Raw genomic sequence first — 20,970 nt, forward strand, 5'->3', positions numbered from 1 at the left:
TTCTTTATCCGTATAAAGAAGAAAAAAAAAGGAACGAAAAGAAAAAGCGAGAGACGCTTGTAAATTGAGTTTACAGGTCGCGAGCAGGATGGTGCTACGACAGCAAAGAAATATCGCGCTTTCAAAAGAGGAAGAAAAAAGAAGAAGAAGAAGAAAACTTCTTTATGTCTTAGCCTTCTCTATATGCACTAGATTATAAGATTATATAAACTCCGCACGTGCGGGCAGGAAAATGTGAGTGAAACTGAGTGTAAAGCAGAGTTCGCCAGCGGCGAGAACTTGTGCACGTCCCTCTTTCACCTTTTTTTCTTCTTTTTTTTTCTTCTGTGTGTTAACGTTTGAAAAGTGCGTTATATAAGAGGCTTGCTCGTACGTTTTATCCCTTGTATCCCTCTGTCTTGCGTGATGAAATTGAGATTTAATGCCACGGCTTAATGGACCGAGGTGAAGTAACGCTGTGGGAAATGCGGTAAAAAGAAAAAAAGAAAAGAAAGAAAGATGCGGCAGACGTGGTTACTGGAGTGAGTGATCCGATAATATGCCCAAGCGAACGAGCAGTCGACAATATACGCCCACTGCATGTACAGCGATAGGTTTCGCAACGCAATCAAGTCGTTAATTGCATTCTAATGCGCGAAGCATGGCGCAACGCGAGTCCAGAGCTTCCGACCACAAAAACAGGCTCGCGACACCGCCCCCGCGACATATTTTCTCGGTCATATTTTTTTTTTTTCGCGTGTTACCGGCAGGTCGAATCGTAAAACAGCTCGTCTCTGCGCGGGGGAGAGGGCAAAGCTCGGAGAAACCACGTGACCAAGTGTCTATCTAATCACAAGGCAGCAACGAGGGGGTATTCGTAGACTGGCATGGGTACACAGAAGAAACTACGTGCGCCTCAACCTTGAAATCACCGACCAATCAGGTCGCTCCACTGGCAATAGGGGAAAGAGGAAACCGGGGAGCTGCGCAGACAGCTGACATGTGACCCCACATAACCAGTCAGTGTTTTCGCACGAAACTGACGTATTCCCACAGTTAAGCCGCCGGGTCCCATAACACGCTACAGGCGACAGCAACGCGCGATAAATACGATGGCGGCGCCCCCACTCGAGCGACAAGGAAGCTCTGTCGCAAAATAATGTCGCTTGTCGCCAAAGACCGTTGCCCGTCGCACGCCAAAATCCGCTAAATTCGGCGTATGTAATTGGAGCGAGTGATGCAGGATGTGGGGGCAACAGCGTAGCGTGGGTGGCGAGTCAACTTAATTGAAATGAAATTTCCAGCGTGTATAGGTGGGAAGCAGCCGCTTGAATCTATTATTATCGCATGTGATTAAGATCTCTTGCACATTGTGTGTTAACGGGTAGAACCACAGCGCCACCACAGACACACATATCATAACAAAATTACAGTAGTGTAAATTTCTCTCTGCGGTTATTTCCCCTGGGGCGGTTAAATCGAAATTTTATTATATTCGAGACTGGTATGCCACTTAATCAGTTAAAAGGTACATTTCTTTCGCAAATATGGTGTTGCCGCTAGCCGCTGCCGCCTCGCAAATGTGCCGGGAAGCTGCACGCGCGATGCTTGTCGCGTGTTATGGGATCCCACCTTTATTCGTATCCTGTCGCGACAGCCGTCAGCGGGTCCGTACTCACGGGAAGAAGCATGCAGGGGAATCTCCTCATCGGCTTGAGACGGTCACGTGTAAGCACCCTCTCTCATATTTCCTCCTCACGTATTGTACGCGAAGAGGAACGACCGAAGCAAATCATTCACAACAGTTGTGGTCACGTGAAAACGGTGCCAACGGTAAGCCGAACAGGCATTCCGTCATAGAAACGCCCTCATGTCGTCACACTGTCGTCACAATGACGTCGCGCATGCGGCTCTCCGCGCGGGAACTTTAAACCATGCCGATTCCAATGATATCTGTAACGCCGCTGAGAAATTATGCCGCTGGAATCGTCGGAAAGCGAAGCAGTGATTCGATAACTGAACTCTCAGTGACAACAAATTTACGACAATTTACGGCAAAAAAAGGAGAAAAATGTAATCGACGCATAAGAATGTTTTTTTTTTTAACTAAAAGCAGATTTGAAGCATCAAGGTGGTCTGCACACACTATTTTTCAACCGGACTCGTCTTTGCAAGTAACGCAAAAAAAAAAAAAAAGGAAAAGAAAAAAAGCCAGTGACGGAAGTGCAGGGATGAACGTTACGTACCGGTGTCCGTGGGTAAGAGTGTCATTGAAAAGTGAAAACGTGCCACACAGGATGGGGTGGGTTAAGGTACCAAAGCACACCTTCAAAAAAAAAAAAAAAAAAAGAAAAGGTGGGTTCGTGTATAGTTCGTAAAAAAAAAAAGTATCGACATTAGTAACCCGTTGGATCCAAGAACAAGTCATGACATGGGCAAGCGCCGTCGTTATGCACTGCACATGCTGTGAAGATTTCCAAAAACACACTTGCTAAGCATGCTGGCACAAATGCAGAAGAGGGCTAACGCAGGATACGGGAGCACACACTACTACTGCGATACCTACTACACGTTTTACCTTCCCAGTAGAAGTTAGCGAAAAGGCGAGGCAAGCTAGTCAAGCAAGTAAGTCAAACTATTTGCTAGTTCTTACATCAATTTTATCGCCTTCTGTCGACAAGGGGAAAAGAGCGTAGTCCCAGCAGTAAGATCAGCTGTATGGAAACTATCACGTAGCGGAACGTTCACACACAGCTGACTTTCTTGTGGATAATTTAGTGGATACGCGACTGAAAAACTCAAAGCGTTGCATAATGACAAAGCGACAGAACTACACGGTCATCGCGTACGGCGTTTTCTCGACGGAAAAACGCTCTGCGCTTGTAACGTCAACCTGACGGAAAATCGCCGAGCCAGCCCGCAAGCAACGATTTCTCGACGATGCTTCACGGTCAGGCGCGACGGACGCTCGTCGAGTAAACAAAGCCTGATCGCTCAAACGGCGTGACGTAGCTATTACGAGTCCGCCAATCACGACCGTATTTTCAGCGGCCGTGGCTATGGAGACAAGCCGCCATGAGCCGCATGGGCAGCCACTGGAAGCCAGTGTTTGAAATCGTTTGCGGTTGAAGCAGTCTGAAGCAGACGACATGCAGGGGCGGATCCACACCCTCGGTTTGGGGGGGGGGGATTTCTTTCTTAGTGGGAGAGGGGAGAGAGGGAAGGTCCAAGGTATAAACTGACGCTTTTGGGGGGGGGGGGCGATCGCCCACCCGCCCTCTCCCTGGATCCGCCACTGACGACATGCGGAAAATGAGTTAGAGGATGCATTAAGCAAGCTTTCTTTATCACATTTTTCCTTTCTAGGTGGCGTTAGCTGCGCCCGCGGCCACTTACGGTCAGGCACCCGATTGGTTGGTTAAGAGGGACACCGTCACTTCCATTCGTTCACTGCAAAGATCTGCAGACCGCAGGCGTTGGCGAAATCGCGGCGACGGCTTCGTGGATGTGTTGTTTTCTGAGCCAAGCGAGGAAAACTGCCGCGCTCGCGCAGTCTTTCCGTCGAGAAAACGCGGCATGCGATTATACCGCATACGTTTTCGCGCTGCTTCGTCGACAGCGACGTCTAAGATCCGACATAGATGACACAGACCTCAACTAACTACCCCAAGTCCCAGAAGCCGACAGGCACACAGCAACCGCTGAATTCCAGGAAGGAGTGCAACGATAAAAAAAAAACAAAACAAAAAACGGGGATATAGAGCATGCTACGTAGAACGCCCACCAAAGTAAGGACACACTGAAGCGGATGAGCTAGAGCAGGGAATTAGGAAGGAAGGTTGTAGGATGGATATCGTACCTTGGCGGCCGTAACGGCCGTGGCTGTACCTGTGGTACCGAGTAGTCCCGTGGCGTAGGGCTGTCTGCCCAGGTACCAGTAGGGACTTACCACGGCGGCGGTGGGGATCTGTCCGGGCAGCACCGCCTGCAGAGGCATCTGCTGGAGCAGGGCATTCTTCAGTGCCAAGTGATTGCGACCGTTGATCAGTAGCTGGTCTTTCAGGTGCTGGGGTGGGTGGAAATATTTGCAGGGCGGCTTTTCACGGTTGCAGCGACCCTGCGAGACAAGAAGGCATCAGGTTAGCGCCAGGGCCAGGAAGCCGTTCGTTGTGCATAGCAGAGCCGTTTACAGAGAGAGTTTGGCCATTGGGAGGAGCTCAACTTGAAGCGCGTCATGCGACGTCACGCCTTTTGGGCGGCTCAAAGACGACCCTGACGTCCAAATAGGCTCCACCAAGAAGGCGGTAAAAGATCGGAGAATGGCCATAGCCTCTCTATAAACGGCTCTGGTGCATAGAATACAAGTGTTCCTAATAACACTGCACAGTTTTGCTCACTATAGATTACACTGAGATCAGTGCTTATCAACAGCGTAAGGACAACAACACAGAGATAACAGAGATGGTAAGGACAATAACACAGATGGCTAACTGCGTCGGGGATGGTACTACAGAGATACACCTTAAAGTACGCAACGCATCAGTGAGTTTTAGTTGTAGAGTACGCAAGGCTGCGCGCGCGTCAAACGCAAAAGCGAAGTGCGTACGCGTTATTTTCTTGCCTTACGCAAAGCGATTGCGTGCGCAGTACCAGCGGCATGGCCGAGCGGGTTAAGGCGTCCCACTCATTGGTGTGTGGTAGCCAAGGTCGTGCTGAAGACTGGGAGGTGGTCGGTTCGAATCCTACCACCGGTTGTGCTGTCTGAGGTTTTCCCTGGGTTTTCCGAAGACTTTCCAGACGAATGTCGGCACAGTTCCCCCTGAAGTCGGCCCAGGACGCATACTAACCCCCACTATCACCCACTCCTTCCTGCTGTTCTCTCTCTCCACCTGTCCACATCTGTACGCCGCTTATAACCACAGTTGCTTCGCGGCGCCAACACGAATTTATTTTAAAACAAAAACGCAGTACCGATACTCTCTTTCCTTTTTATTTTTTGCGTTCGTCTGGTTCACATTCAGACAACGAATACTTTGGCTGGTCACATCCTATAATTAAGTGCACCGGCGCTGAACCGTGGGCTGGTAACCATAGCAACGGCCGGTCAACAAAGATTTCCAATGACCTCTCACGTCAGGTCTCTAGAGCAGAACCAAATAGAAAAACAGTCGATGGGAAAGATAACGTAGCTTTTCGTCCGACTGTCCCCCTAAGGGGAGTAGAGAGAGAGAGAAAGAGAGAGAGAAACACTGCACCCCAGCGGTGATAAATGTGCTTTCTAACGCAATGCGGATTGAGTTGTCCCGCGCGCGGACTGCGATGGAAAGACCAAACGATGGGGGAATGACACGGTATTGAAATTGTTATTTCACATTTCGCTCCTGTTTCGCTCCAAAGCGTTATTTGTATTCCGTCTGTAGTCTTATTCAATATGATGCGACAGGGTATATGCTCTTTCGTATGGACATTCATATCCGCATATCCATACGTTTATTTCATGTTGTCACGAGGATACTCGTAAGGATATATCATATAAGGGCATTCATATTCTGCAATCAGACAATATTTTCGAATGGATTGGACTGGATTGGATAAGAAAGAAAAATATCGAGAGGTTGGTCCCGATCTAGTCAGGACTGGCGACTCCAAAACGCGTTTGTGAGTGGAACAATAGAGCCAGAAAAAACAAACAATCAGGAAAAAGGCAAAGTACGACAATATTTTCGAATATTTTCATCCCTACTACAGCAATACTCACCATGACTTTTCACAGTTTCGCGACGTTGGTTGCTCGAGCAAATGACTGTTCTTTTTTTTTTTATGGTGTTACAGTTACTTCTCATATGTAGAAGCTCAGTTCTGGGTCGTTAATGAACTTCGTGCGACTATTTCGATCATGACAAGCTGATATTATTTATTTATTTGCTGAACCGGAAATGGATCGACTTCAAGCGGCTGCTGGGTTCGCAAAACATCCAGTTAGAATGCGCACTCGCCATCAGCAGGTTTTAGTTAGTTAGTTTATACGACAGGTTAAGTGTAAACAACGATGTAACATTAGCAGCTAATTTTGCAACCAAATAGTAATAGCTATAGTAGGAATTCCCCACGACGACTACAACGCACTAGACCAGTGGTTCCCAAAGTGTGGTCCGCGACGATCGAAGACAGTCCGAGGACCGTCTCGGCGAGTGCTGGTCATGTCATCTCACGGGGACAATAGAGGCAGAAATATGCTACCTGCTCATTTTCTGCATGGTGGTGCCTTGTTTGTTTGTTTTCTTTTCTTTCTTCACGTCCCTTATTTACGTCAACATGAATCGTACTTAACGGGGGTCCTCGAATGGATTCTCACTGGTTTTTCGGGTCCGACACAACGGGAAGTTTGGGAAACTCTGCACTAGACAACAACAACAACAACACCGATTGCACTCTACGCTCGTTCTCCATCTCACGTGAAACAGCACAACGCGTGACCGTGAAGACAAACTCTTTCTCAAGCTCAAAATAATGCGGGAGCCAACCGCACATCACATTTTCCTTCTCATGCAAAAAAAGAAAAGAGAAAGTAAAAAAAAGTCTTCCGTATAACATAATCCACGCCGCTCTCCGCTTATTTCTCATCCAATCCGAGTCCGTGATCACGATTGCGACCTGTCAATATCGTGTCTCGAAAGAGGATGTCCTCTCCTTCCTCTCTTGCGCTACCTATCAATGCGTTACTGCACCGTCTGAACCAATATGGCGTCGCCGACGGCACTACTGCTACTTCTTATTACTGTTGTTTCGTATATGCGCATTACTGCTATACGCTCGCAATAGAGAAGTAGGCACAGTGAAAAAAAATGCGGTAAAAACCACGAAAAGAGCGAGAAAGAAACACGCAAGCAATATACAATATGGGCTTGAGGGAGGCTCTTTGTCTTTCCGATAGCTCCGTTGGAGATTTACGCTCTTTTGGAAGGTATGCCTCAATAGCTGTCGTCGTCGTCGCTCCTCGCCTACGTCATCCTTTCATATCTTGTCCACATATACGAGCCCCATATCGCCCCTGTTCGCGGCGTCGAGCGCAAATCGTTTCTGTCACTCACTTCGCTGTAGGGACAGTGGGTATTTTAATAAACTTTCACGTTCATGTCGAAAGTGACAGGGTAAAGGTTGACTCCTAGCGATCTTTTCGTGAATATTTGGACCTGGACGTGTTGTGTCGCTGCTCTGTGACTTTACGGTTGGTCCTGCCGAAGGAAAGGACATTATGCACTACAGCTATAGACTCATCGTGATCGGAGAATGTAATGACTCGATGGGAAGTACAAGTATAATTGAATGGTATCGCTATGCAGAACTATTCCATAAGGACGGTCTTTGTACAGGAGCTGTCCTCTCGCTGTTGTATGTCCACTTGATTTCCATACCATTCATTTATAACCCACATGTAAATGGGTAACGTAACGCCTGCGTTGAAGCACCACGCATGTCATCATCATGTATCTCTCGTTGTTCTTCAGTGCCAAGTTCGCTGGATTTCTACCCATCCAAGTATACTCAAGTACTACTTTAAGTACGTTCCACAGTACTTGTGTTTTGTATTTGTTGTTAAGTACATTCCTCAGTACTTGTTCCTCATTTCAATTTGTTTACTGTGCACCGTACTTTACGTACTTTTCTTCTGTACTTTCCTTTTAAGTACTCAGGTACTGAGTTGGAAATGCAAACGCAAAACTTGGTCGCAAAGTCATTTCTTTCGGTTCGCATTGATAAGTCAGCAGTAAACTATCCATGTTTTCTAACAAGCATTGGGCAAAAATGCTAGCTAAAAGCTTTCGAAAGATAACACTCCAAGCATAATTATCCCACGTTTTCTCAATTACCATTTCTTGAAACTTCCAGCGATAGGATCTAAATTTGTACTGTACGTGATGAGTATTTTAGAACTTTGTACTTTAAGGACATTTGTAGTACGATACTTTGTACTGTAGTTAAGGTACAACAGGTGCCTAGATACTTGGCACTTCAAGTACAATTTTGAGGTACTTTGCCCATCACTGAGTGACGGAAACGGAAGCGAAAGATGAGTGTACTGATTTCCCTTTCCCTCTTCCTATCATCAATCCTCGTTCCTATCATCAATAGAATTGCTACCGAACTCCATATATGTTCAGATATACCTGCCGCAACTTGAATACAAAAAATAAATGAAGAAGTAACGGAAGGAGAATGGTGTGTGTAGGCTGTACGTCGCATAAGGTGTTTCGAAAACGGTATACGAGCTCGAATCTGAACATCGTGTTGTCTTAAAGTACGTCATCTTATCGTATCGTTCTCGTAGAGTGCTTGCAATCCACTAAAACTTTCCTAAAACTCAAACTAAAATCTCCCGATCTACTAAAACAGGGCTAATATAAGATAAGGGTGAAGACAAGAACAGGTATAAATAAAAATATACTGTGAAACGCGCTGTTAAATATACAAAAATACTATGCCGGAGACAAGCATCCCGATAGTATAGACTAACGAAACGACGCGGAGAAGGTTTGCCAGAACTGGCTCCGAAGATTCCATATCCTCAGAGCCATCTTGGAGTCTTGATCACGACAGCATCCCCCCGTTCCTTCCCTGTCACATGTCAGGCCACAAACACACATAGCCCTGATGAGGTCGCACGACAAAGCAATCAAAGAGGCAAGCATCTTCCCTCCTCCCGTAGTCTTGTGTATCTATATCTCGGACAGCTTTCGGGGTCTCGCATGTGGCATCCTGCCCGAAGCAGCGGCTGACACTTTCCTGTCAAGCCAAGTCGAGTGATGCACTAAGCGGCCGTGGTATATTTCGGTACATCGGCAGGTACTTCGGCAGAATATAGATATGGGAGGTGGGAGCAGAAAAAAAGAAAGAAGACGACGACGTTTGAACCAGAGGAGCTCAAGAGAAGAGACCGCAGCAGCTAGTCTTGCCTTCGCCGCACCGATGGCTGGCAGTTCTGGTTGCTAAGTGCTAGATGCGTAGTTGTAGATGGGCCATAGCAAAATAAACCCGGTACAGCAACGTTATAACGAAATCAGCGGGGTCGTAGAAAAAAACTCGACGCAAGCGGTAATTCGATACAAGCGAAAGTGACATAAAAATAGCGATAGCCCCAGAACCGCGTGGAGTCCGTTGGTAGTTTGCATCCAATAATCTGCTTCGAAACGCATGAATTTCGTCAGAGACAACGTGAAACAGTAAATATAGCGATTTCGTTATAACGAAGGGTATACTGTACTGTCTCCATTCACCAATCATCACAACAATCGGTCGTGCACAAGAAGAGAGAAACGGAGCTTCACATATAGGGACGACACGAACGCCCACCTACTTGAATTACTTGACGATGACCGAGTAATTCAAGTACAGTAATTGCAATTTATTGAATTAAGGAGTCGTTCTTGTTTATTTACGAATTTCTCAGGCTCTACAAGATAGGCTACGGAGTCTGCATCCGGATCAGCATACCGCCAAAGCGGCAATCAAACGGCACAACGAACCAACCGACGCGCGATACTCCACGCGAGAAAGATTATTCCCCAAAGAACAGCAACAACGTTTCGCAAAACAATGGGCTTCAGAACAAGTCACTAACCGTCCCCTGCCTCTCAACCCCTTGCCTTCTCACACGCTGTATACACCCATCCTGACGCCGATTAAAACAGAGAGGGTGCCAACGGCACAAACAATGGCGTGCTTTGGAACGCCCGTTGGAGCACGACATTCGCTCTTCCGATAAGCGGGAACTGGAAGGAGCGTGCCTCCGGGGACAATTAAGTGCGCTGTCTGACGAACATCTCGAGCGCCCGTTGACTAACGATGATATACCGGTCCTTTCACTTAGCCACTACCACTACCTGTAGCTTGTGAACGAGGAGGGGCCTCTGCAACCACAAGGAAGCAAGGTGGCGTCGTGGCATGCGTTTGAGATTGGGATGAAGCCCCACGAGGTAGGGTTGGAGTGGGGTCGGAATGTGACGTGCAAGCAGGGCGCATTCGGCTTTTGCGGACGAAATCACACCGAGATGTCAGACAAGCGTGACAGGGCGATGCGAAGCTAATGCGAATGGCTCAAGATGAAGAGCACATTTAGTACTGGATGCTGGAACGAACATTGCGGAACACCCGTTCCACATGCTTGCTTTCACACTATAGGACGGTTCACACTATACTGCATTCCAATGCATGCGTGCGGCTGCGTGCGTATGCGTTCGCATTTTCTCCTCTTCCTCCTGGAGCGCGACCTATGCACTCACACGCATTGGAGCGCAATAGTACGGTGGACATTCTAGTCCCACCATAGCAATAGTATGAACCGGGCTTATTGCGTTCCAATGCGTGCGGTTTGCCGTGGTAAACAACCTATGCGTCGTCCCGCGTATCATAAGCCATCATAGGCAATACTAGACCGCGTTCCAGGTAGAAGAAGAAGAGGAAGAATGTCAACGCATCCGCACACATGCACTGGAACGCAATAGTGTGAACCGGGCCCGGGCCTAAGTCCCATGACAGACAAGGACAAGGGGAACACTCAAACCGGTGTACAGTTCTTCCGCATGGCGTCATATGGCAGTCTTACTCTGGTTTTGGAATGCAAGCGCTTGGATTAGATTGGAAGCGCAAAGCGCCTCTTGAAGACTTATGGAGTCGTGAAAAAAGAAAAAAAGCATTTCCTTGAGGCATAAGATAGGTAACACGACTAAGTTGAGAGGAGAGACTCAAACGGCCTTGCACAAACCATTGTTTGGATAACTGAGCACGCGCAGTGGCGCCGCCTTATTTCTTTTATAGCCCCAAGGCGCTTAGGTACACGATTCTAGGAGTCCCACGGGACGATACGTAGAAACTATAGTAATCCGGCTCTTAAAAACAGCCTGCAAGGCCCCAACCTTGCGACAGCAGATTTGCTCTTTGGACAGACATACAGAGCGGATATTATCTGCGATCCTCATATTTTACCCGTACTAACGCTCTTTATGTACCAACAATAAATAGACCCTCTTAAAGGGCAGACCTCCGTCTCCGCCTTATCAAATGTGCAAAGATATCTATTCCTCCACCAGCCTGTTTCTCTCAGCACCACTGGCCAGAGTGTAATACTCAATTGAAGCCATATCAACGGGGGGGAAAAGACTTGTTTGGACCGCTTTCCCGGCTCCTATCTGCGTTCTTGCGCACAATGCCCGGCGAAGAAGTCAAGCCGGACAGACGAGGGGGCGAAACAAAGAGAAAATGGAAGCAGCAGCCAAATGAGGCGGAAAACAAGGACCAAGTGAAACTGAAGCTAGGCTGGATCACAAGGTTTCCTTCGATTCAGGTGGAGTGCTTTTTGCTGAGGACCGCTGGGACTAGCTCCTTCCTTTGCTGGACTGCAAGGCATGGACGGAGTTTATCGCCTACAGTCCTCTCTGTATAACACCGCTCTGTGACACGGCTGATATAGTGTGTACACATATGCCAAGTAGAATGTTGCTCGAGGTGAAACATGGTTGCTGGGGGAGATAACACTGAAATGTTTGTTTAGCGAGGTTATTTTAAGAATTTCAGTATCAGAGAGCGGTGCTGGACAATCGAGGTCTTGTCAGCCGAAGTCAGCCTTTGTCTACGAAGTACGGCAAGCAATGGTGTCTTTGACTGGTCGTCTCAGGTCGGCCTCAAGCGCTGCGTGTCGCGAGAGATTAGTGGAACCGGAGCGCCGAAGTTCCGGTTACGGGGCTGAGGGCACTCCCACCGAGAACCTTTATCGCGCCCGCGTCGTTCCTTTGGCACACACACCTTCATGTTGTTCTGCTTCGACGCGGAAAAACCAGAAGTTACGTTTAGTTACGTATCCGGCGTCTCGCTGTCCCGAAGGCGCCTGCCGTGTTCAGCATGTACGCGAGACTCCTCCTGCCCAGACTCGAAGTGAGAGCCGGACTCGCCCACTCAGAAGATCTGTGCGCCCAGCAGAGGATACCATGAGAAAAGGTCGCATAAAATGTGCAGAACAAATGAAATATCATTCCAAGTTCCCCCGTCGTGGCAACAGTGGTAAGGTGTCATATGACGTGTATGACAGACCACGAGGAAAACATTACTTCTCATCTAGTCGCTCCATTTCTGTATCTCCTTTTCATCTCGCAGTTCGCTGGGTCGCACATTTCGGACGTTCGCTTCCACTTCCGTTTTCCTGTTTTGAGGACGATACATTAAAGACTTAGGAAGGCGGACTCCCCTGTACCTGGCCGACCGTGTGGGTCTGGTGAGGACACCAAACATCATCAGCATCAAAAGTCAGTATTGGCCTGACTGGACAGCACACCTTCTAACGTGTTGAAGTCGCCGAGTCCGTGGCCGACGGTCAGACACATCCAACTCCTGCAGAATTCTGGGCAGTTTATTACAGACACCAAGCTGGTAGACCTCATCTTATGATCATGCATGTATTGTTTGACGCTGATCGTGACCATAAACTTCTGGGGTGACCATGCCCACCACTCTTTTGTTTCTTGGCTAATCTTCTTTCCTCTTCCGATTCCGAGAACCGGGGTAGCCGTCAAGTGGACATCAAGTGGACCCTAGAACGTCCACTCACATTGAACACGCCTGCTATACTGGTACGTTCCGCCCATACCTCTTTATGCGTGAAGTAACGTCAGGACCAAGTTGGAAGGACGACACCTGTCCGAGCGGAAAAGATGTGACAAAGCCAAATGAGTGTCACAAAATATGTAGCCAACGTGAACGAAAACATGCGAGGCAAAGGGCCGGGCAACATGACTCATGAGCCGTCAACGCGCCTAATGGCGCCAGGCCCGGAAACGTAGCCTTCTTTCCCTTATAAAAACAGTAAATGGGACGCGACGATCCCATGGGAGACGATAATGGTAAGTATAACGGTATCCTTTGAAGCTATATATCCTTGTGCTGATTTTATGCTTACGTTGGTCGAGGAATTTATCTACGGGAGTTCCTCTCATACGCGTCGTCCTAATGCGCACCGCAATTAGATTGTCGGCTCGTTTTCCTTATGTTGCGCCGCAGTACTGCGGTCACACATCCTGGAACGCAGAATTCAATTAAGCGGAGAGCGCCATTCAAATAATGGAGGGACAGGGCTAAATTACCAATATAGTGGCTGTGTAGTGCTAATAAATTGGTCGCGATTATCTCTGAAAAAAGCCACGCTCACAGGCTTTTGTTTTGTTATCTTTCATAAACCTTACCTTCCACGATTATCGTACCGGAAGATCCGAAGATTGTCGACGGACCGCGTCCGTGAGCGACATCTCCACGGAATATTCAAGCGGAAGAAAAATACAAAAGATTCCCGCGCTTCGTGGCGTACTTGACTAGTGGCACGGTGTCGCGGTATATCGCGATCGGCGTATCCACTCGCGACATCCGATCACAGACGTCTTTAGAGTTGTGGGCGGAGCTACCATGAAGTGTAGTTTTAGGATTCCGTTAAGGATTACTCAAAGCTAGCCGCATGCTTCTTCCATTTTTCTGCAGCATTTTTTTAATTCCCTGTCAGCGCCGCGAAGCAACTGTGGCTGTGAGCGACAGGTAGAGAGAGAGAGAGAACAGAAGGAAGGATTGGGGGACAGGGGGGTTAGTATGCGTCCTGGACCGATTTCAGGCAGAAATGTGTTGGGAAGCCTTCGGAAAACCCAGGGAAAACCTCAGACCGCACCAGCCCGTGGTAGGATTCGAACCCACAGCCTCCAAGTCTTCAGGACGATCTTGGCTACCGCTAGAGTCACTAAATGAGCTTCGCTTCAGAGTATCGACACTGAGGTTCAAGGGAGAGCAGGAGCGCCATCTTGTTTCCGCACCACACTGGTACCGCCCCCATTTGAGGATTAAAGACGGCAAACGTAATGCTCCCTGTGTGATAGAGAAGCGTGTATGATTGTTGCGCGATAATCCATGTATTGTCCACCAGAGCGTCCCGAGGATGTCAAAGTGTGCTCGAGGCCGTGAACTGTGGCTTGCAAATGAAAGAAACATTTCACCCGCGCACGGTAGATGGCATCGTGCGCTCAGTGCGCGTGCGCGTGGGTAGCGTGGCGTGGCAACAAGATGGCGCATGCTCGCACTTGGAACTAGGTGTCGATATTCTGAAGCGTAGCTTATTTAGTAACGAGCGGGACGCCTTAACCCGCTTAACCCATCTTCCCACGGTCTCTGTCACATAGCCAAGAGAATCTCAAACATTGTGTTTCGAGAAAAAAAAAAAAAAAAAGAACGACAAAGAATCCACTCTGCAGATAAACGCGACCGAATGATACCACCACAATGCCTGTCAGCGCCATCTCGAAGGATGAGGAACCCCGATTGCCATTTGGCACGGCGCCCCTATCCCTCCATCTCAACGCTGCGTGGTTCCCGGCACAACGACGTTCCCGTTGCGCCTCGAGATGCGTGGCAATTAAACTTTGTTACGGAGCAGGCAAAGGAAGTACCGAGGGGCTGCTGCTGTTGTTGCGTTGCATACGTGGATCGCAAGGTCTCGGGTTCATGGGTGGTCCCCGCCGTGTGCACTCTCGCGCAGATCGAAACATTTTTGTTGCGCAAACCTCCCTCCGTCACTATTGAGAATTGAAGGGTTATTTTTGGCTTCGTGAATGAGAACCGACTGTTATAAAAACGAGGAGGTGCAAGTATTGGGACTATAGATGTTGCACCGTCATTTCTTTCTCTCTCTCTCTCTCTTTTTTTTTTCTGCGTGGGTGTGTTATGAGATCGATACCGACGAAGGTGTCCAAAATGTGTGGAGATGGGGAGGTGATTTCCTGGTGTGCTCCGATGATGACATATACAGTGAACCTTTGTTATTATGACCGTGGTCGTTCCCGAACATTTTGGTCATAATGCGGAATTGTCGTATAAACGGGGGGGCTTTGCAGAGGTTTCACTGCATTGTTCCCCAGGAGTATGGTCGTAAAGCGCGTATGTCAGATTATCGGGGGTCATATTAACGAGAGTTCACTGTATGCAAAAAGTCTACAAAACCAGTGCGTCATTAAAGACCCGGATGTAAAAACCCTTTGTGATGCATCATGCACGTATCAAATGTTTGCATGTTGAAACATGACATGTCGTCGAACAACAACGCTGCGTCGCGCACACAAATGACTCGAACATATTGGAGCGTGGAACTGCAGTAAGCTCCCAGAGAGGAGGTGAAGATGATTTAAAGCGAGACATGTTCAGCAGTGTGTGCCCCCTCATCTGCCTCCGTTCCAATTTTATATCAGGAAAAAATGTTTAAAAATTCCCCTGATCTATATCTCATTATGAGGCGCTGCTCAGATGGCGGAGATACCAGGAGAGCGACTCGTCTGCCGTTTGTTCTCATAATCTCGTCATCAGAAGCTGGGAATCTCCTCCCCGTACTTTCCACCAAAGGCGGGGCGAGGCTAGAAATAATAATAAAAAACGTGGCGGTGTTCTCACGAACATCTTTATCGAGCGGGGCGCGCGTCAAAAGCTGCGAACGTGTGTGTAACATTGTGCGTGCCACAAGTTCAAATTGCGGGTCGTTGCCTCGAAAGGCGATACCTTGATTGCATCGTATCGTGCGAGCAAGGAATGTGCTGGGCGGAATACGCGCGATAGCGTACAGTAATGGGAACTGGCAAACGTGAGACACGGTCAGCGCGAAAGAGACCTTGTAGAAGAACCCAAGAGATGCGTGTCGTGGCTGTGGAAGGCAAAGCAGGACGCGGTTAAGAGAGACACGAAAGGGTTAAGACGCTACCCGTTGGGTGCACGTTAGCGACATTCTCCAGAGTGCTCGACTGGAAGACGCAAAAAAAAGTAACAGCTTTCTAGACCCACATCACCTCTCACATCATCACCAGCCATCAGCAGCACCGAGAAACAAATATTAATAGCTTAAACGATGTGACGTGACAATTAAGAGCTCGCCAATCACGACAGCGCTTTCAGCGGCCGTAGCCATATGAAGACGAGCCGCCGTGAGCCGCATGGGGAGCCACTGGTAGGCACATAAAGCCTGCGTTTGAAATCATCCGCGGCGATTGGCTGACATCCTTCTGTATCTAGGTGACGTTGGGAGTGCCATGCGGCTCGGCTGCAATATATCCCGTAGCAGACGACAGGGCGCCTATACTGTCGTCTGCTATGCACTTAGGTCGCCGCTCCTGGTGTTCCCATGGGTGTTCCCGCGCCGAGCGAATGCTCAGAATAGGACGTGGCGGGAACTTCCGTCCCCCGTCAACAGATTTACCTATTCTTCCACTAGAAATACAATAAGGACGTCGCTCTTGTGGGTACTACGACCTACTAGATTATAACGACAGTGTCATAATCGGCAACCCCTATGAGGAGCCCGTCCGCACGATCCGCTAGGGGCGCTACTCATCGGCCGCGATGTCTACATCATGATTGGACAATGGAAATTTAAATTTTGAGCGCGCAGAAGCGGACGTACGACTACCGTACCAGATTACAGCAGCAGCTCCTAAGAAAACGCGTAGAATGATGAGGACATCAACTTTCAGTCAAAGACATACCGTGCATTCACACTAGCGACATTCCCCCGGAAGCGGAAGGTGCGAAAAGCGTCATAGCTTTCTGCTGTCACGTACACTGCTGACCGAATATCCTGCTACACTGCCACAAGATATTCCGTAGCAGACGACAGGAAAACACGCTGACGGTGTCGTCTGCTAAATGCGCAGTACGCCACTCCCGATATCCCGCACCGTCCGAATGCTGAACATAACGCGGGCCGGAACTTCGGCTCTGTGAGCAGTGTTTTCGCTTTTTTCTTCCACTAGAATATTCCGTGAGGATGACGCTCGTGTGAATACACTGATAATGGGGCACGTACAGAGAAAGATTCCGGAACACAAGATATAAGAATCCTTATAAAATGAAACCGTACATTCCGAGGCGGATTTCACTCGCCGCCTTCCAACATTCGCGCCATTAATCTGAACTCGTCCGAACTCGTTATGCTAATCCCTCCCCCAGTAAAACGCAAACTGACCAGTAACGAAAACGAACGGACGTCTTCTCCCACATGAATATTTCATTCCAAGCATTCATACAACCAGTTTCCAGTACATATAACTACGACGCAACGAAAGTTGCAAATCGGTTTCTGAAACCGTGCGGAACGACTTTAACCTCTCGCACCCATGCACGTCCACCGACGACGTCCCAAAAAAACTTTATTACGGCCCAGGCAATCCCATGGCCTTCCATCTCGGGCCCTCTCCCTTCCTCCCACGCACGCACGCACACACGCGAGCGAGCCATATCGTGTGCGCACGCCTGCCTCTAGCCTACACCGGGGACTCAGCAATTTACACATACCGCCGATAATGGTTCGCCTATCCTCTTAAAATATGCACACGCAAAGTGCTCTATCTGACCGGATTTTGCCCTATCGAGCATTCTTCTTTTCCTGGCGACAGGGAAACCGTGGGCGCGGTCGGTCGGCGCCCGATTGGCGTCTGAGCTCCTTCGGCGTCGCAGCCATCGATTGGGTTTCCCTGGCAACGTGGGGACCCGTGCAGACCTTGTTTCTATGGGGGGGAAGAAAGCCTCGGGCGTTCTTCCAGGGTCCGGCCGGTGGACCCGGTGCCAGGGAGGTGCTGTTTATGAGCCACGCATTGCCTGACTCCGGTAATAAATCTGACGGGATATACGTAGGCAGCGATGAGGTCCGTGTAATACGTGGTACGTTAAACTTGGAGAACCGCCGCTGTGCATGATATTGGCAGGACATTTTCTGTTGAGCCAATCTGCATGTGTATGTTCAGTATATGAATTGTATGGCTGGCGTACTTCGAGGTACTACGACATTATGTACCCACAGAGTACCCACGGAGTTCCCTCGTTCAACGTACACACTTTGTTGAAGCCTATATAAGTCACCTGTCTCTCTACCATAACATTGAGCGGTAGAAACGACACTAAAGAAATTCGTACATTCCTACCAAATTCGTACGTCCGATGGATATCCCACAGATATCCATCGGACGAATGATTCCGTTGGGACATTATTCGTACATCCAGAGGATATTCGGTGTTTTGGGGCAGTGTTGGGGGTGTTGTTGTTGAGGGTATAAAGGGTACAAGTATGTCATATTATTGCATATTATTGAGGGTACGCGTTCCGAATGCTCGTGACACCAACATAATGATAATCCAGCAAAAGAATTCAGACGAGCATCACGCAGTGTAGGCTCTCCCTGCATGCACCATAGCGCAGCTGTGAAACCAAGCTTTCGAGTGGCATGGCTGGCTTGGCAGCTAAAAGAACAATCTGACTCAGAACACGAAGTTACAAACGGCTGTCTACGAAGAGATCGTAGCAGTAATCGAACGCTTTACGTGGCACTATATATCAGGGACATTCAGTCCATTGCTATGTACGATCAATATGCACAGCATGTTCAATATGTACAATTTCGTCCCATGAGATCGCCTCGAAAGATTATTGTGCCAACCAGTCTGTCACTTTAAAGCAGTCTGGACCTGAAGGTTTCTCCATTACACAGGTCATTATCGACCGTTAGGCAATTGATCAAGACGTGCATAATTCGCCACTCTTACCACTGGTCTTCTGGTCTGTGGTCTAGGGCGCATATATATATATATATATATATATATATATATATATATATATATATACAGGGTGTCCCAGCTAAATGCGAACATATTTTTTAAAAATATATACATCACTTTTTCCGATATGAAATCAATTGCAATATAGCATATGCTGAAGGGCACTCCTTAAAAGGGCATTAGCAAACTCCGAAGGCAACGTCTTAATTAACTTTCAATAATTAACTTTTTTAATTATAAAAGCTACGAAGTTGTCCCAATGAGAACTTCTGGTCGCTTCGGTCACCTGATACCAGAGCCGTTTTCAGAACAAAAATCCGTTCGATAGATCGTCCGCAAAAAATTCGTGAAGGAACGCAATTTTTTCCTTTATTTTGTTCATTGCGCATCTTCGAAGACGCGACTTTCCATACCCACAATGTGAAAGGGTGAAAGAGCACACTATCGCCTCTTGCATCCTGGAAAAAGTTTAAAAGAAAACAGAAAATGCAACCCAAGATAAGGGCAGTTCCGCTAGAGTCACCCGATACATTTGTTTTTGTTTTGTTTCCGCAAGTTAAAGCTCATCTTCGACGCATGAAGCGGCACTGTGCTCCTTCACCCTCTCACATTGAGGGTGAAGGAAAGACGCGTCGCCGAAGATGCGCAATGAACAAAATACAGAAAAAAATGGTATTCCTTCACAAATTTTTTACGGACTATCTACCGAACGGATTTTTGTTCTGAAAACGGCTGTTTCGTTGCTTTTTTTTTCTTGAAAGCTTTAGGGAATAGCAAGCCCACATCGTGGCTAACCTTTCCCTTCTCTTTTTTTTTACTTTGCATTAAACATATGCCCCCCCCCTTCAGCATATGTTATATTGCAATTGATTTCGTCTCGGAAAAAATGATATGAATATATACATGTTTTTTAAATATGTTCGCATTTAGCTGGGACTCCCTGTATCAAGTGCAGAATATATTAATATATAATGTGTTCTACAAATACGGCGAAACCAAGACTAAGCGTGTGTCCGTCCGTAACGGCCTCCTGTGAAGCGTGCTTTCACTGCGCTGACACGATGTACGCAGGAGAAGCAATGTTTGTCTCCCTGGCTCTTTTAGCGAATAAACGTAATATTTATTCAGTTTCGTGGACAACGTGAAGCTTTTGTGAAATGATATTGGTCTACAATATTTACCAAAGTACGTCGTAATATTTATATATTTTAATGAGAATGCCGTGACGGACCGTTCCCGACACATTATTACTTATTAGGTCACACTGGATGTATTACAACAGGTCACCAGTGCCGCAAGGTGTCTGACCTCCAGTTGTGACGAACTTGGACCATCAAAAATTGGGGAACGGAGAAGCTGAAACGTCATCCCCTAGTTATAGGAGAGTGGTTGTGGGGCTCATCAATCACCGCTGCTTCTGCTCTCCGTTAGCTGTCGATGGATAGGGCCCACGGGTGCGGAATATATTTTGGGCATAGTGGGCGCGGATTCGCTGCAGCCACTCCAAGTCCGGATGACATACAAGTATTCTTCCTTACTACATTGCTACACGGGTTCTATGCGGCGAAGGACAGCAGAAAGCTTTGTGCTGCTAACGAAATAGTAATGACTGTGACGAATGTGTTGACAAACAGAACATATTTACTAACATTTTATCACAAACTTACTAACATGCACACATACGTCCTCATCTCGTCAAGAACATACGTTTAAGCGCCACATTTTTGCTGAGTTTCTTATATTTATTTATGCTGAACGTTCCAAGCATTATATGATTTTTGTATTTCGTAATCTATGACTAACTAACTGTACCTCTGGAAGCACTGACCCTGAAAATAAATAAATGCGCCGCTCAGTAACAAATAGTGGCATCCACGATAAAAGAAGCGGTGAAACACAAACATCGGGTCGTATACACGATACAGATTATACGGTAATATATGTAACCTTCTACGCCTAAACAAAAGCAAACTCTTCTTCCAATGCTTCTAAAAGTTTTACTGAAAGCCTTTTAATGAAGAAAGAAGGAAGTCACTGAAAAGGTTAGCCAGCTGCAGGATTCGAACCCACTTCTTCACGAGCACGCCTCTTGAATGACTTCCAAGGTTGCGTCAGTAGGTAGAGGGTAGGCTTTGTGTGTTGGTACTTTCTTCTGTGTTCCAGCCACAGAACATCAATTTCCACCGTGTTCAGCCTTTTAACGATTTGTGAAACTGTTTGTTTGTTTTTTCACTGTGACTGTAGCGGTTACACAGTTTCAGCGTACAGCAAACACAGTCTAGCAATCACGTGATGGTGGCACGCCACAGGTCACGTTACCCTATAAGACCAACGGCCGGCAGACCTATATACACACGGTGGATGGCACCGTAACTCTAT

General features: G+C 47.7%; 1 protein-coding gene across 22 annotated transcripts in view; it reads right to left on the reverse strand.

The window, feature by feature from the left end:
- LOC135366755 (muscleblind-like protein 2a) overlaps nucleotides 1-20,970 on the reverse strand; it is a 304,286-nt gene that overhangs the window by 30,270 nt on the left and 253,046 nt on the right. For 21 of the 22 annotated variants that reach the window (XM_064599626.1, XM_064599628.1, XM_064599625.1 and 18 more), the window contains one exon: nucleotides 3,839-4,096. In XM_064599626.1, the coding sequence (XP_064455696.1) occupies nucleotides 3,839-4,096 (258 nt within the window). The remainder of the gene's footprint in view (nucleotides 1-3,838; nucleotides 4,097-20,970) is intronic. The other variant, XM_064599644.1, reaches the window with a different exon arrangement.

This window comes from Ornithodoros turicata, chromosome 8, assembly GCF_037126465.1.
Source record: "Ornithodoros turicata isolate Travis chromosome 8, ASM3712646v1, whole genome shotgun sequence".
In the NCBI taxonomy this organism is placed as follows: domain Eukaryota; kingdom Metazoa; phylum Arthropoda; class Arachnida; order Ixodida; family Argasidae; genus Ornithodoros; species Ornithodoros turicata.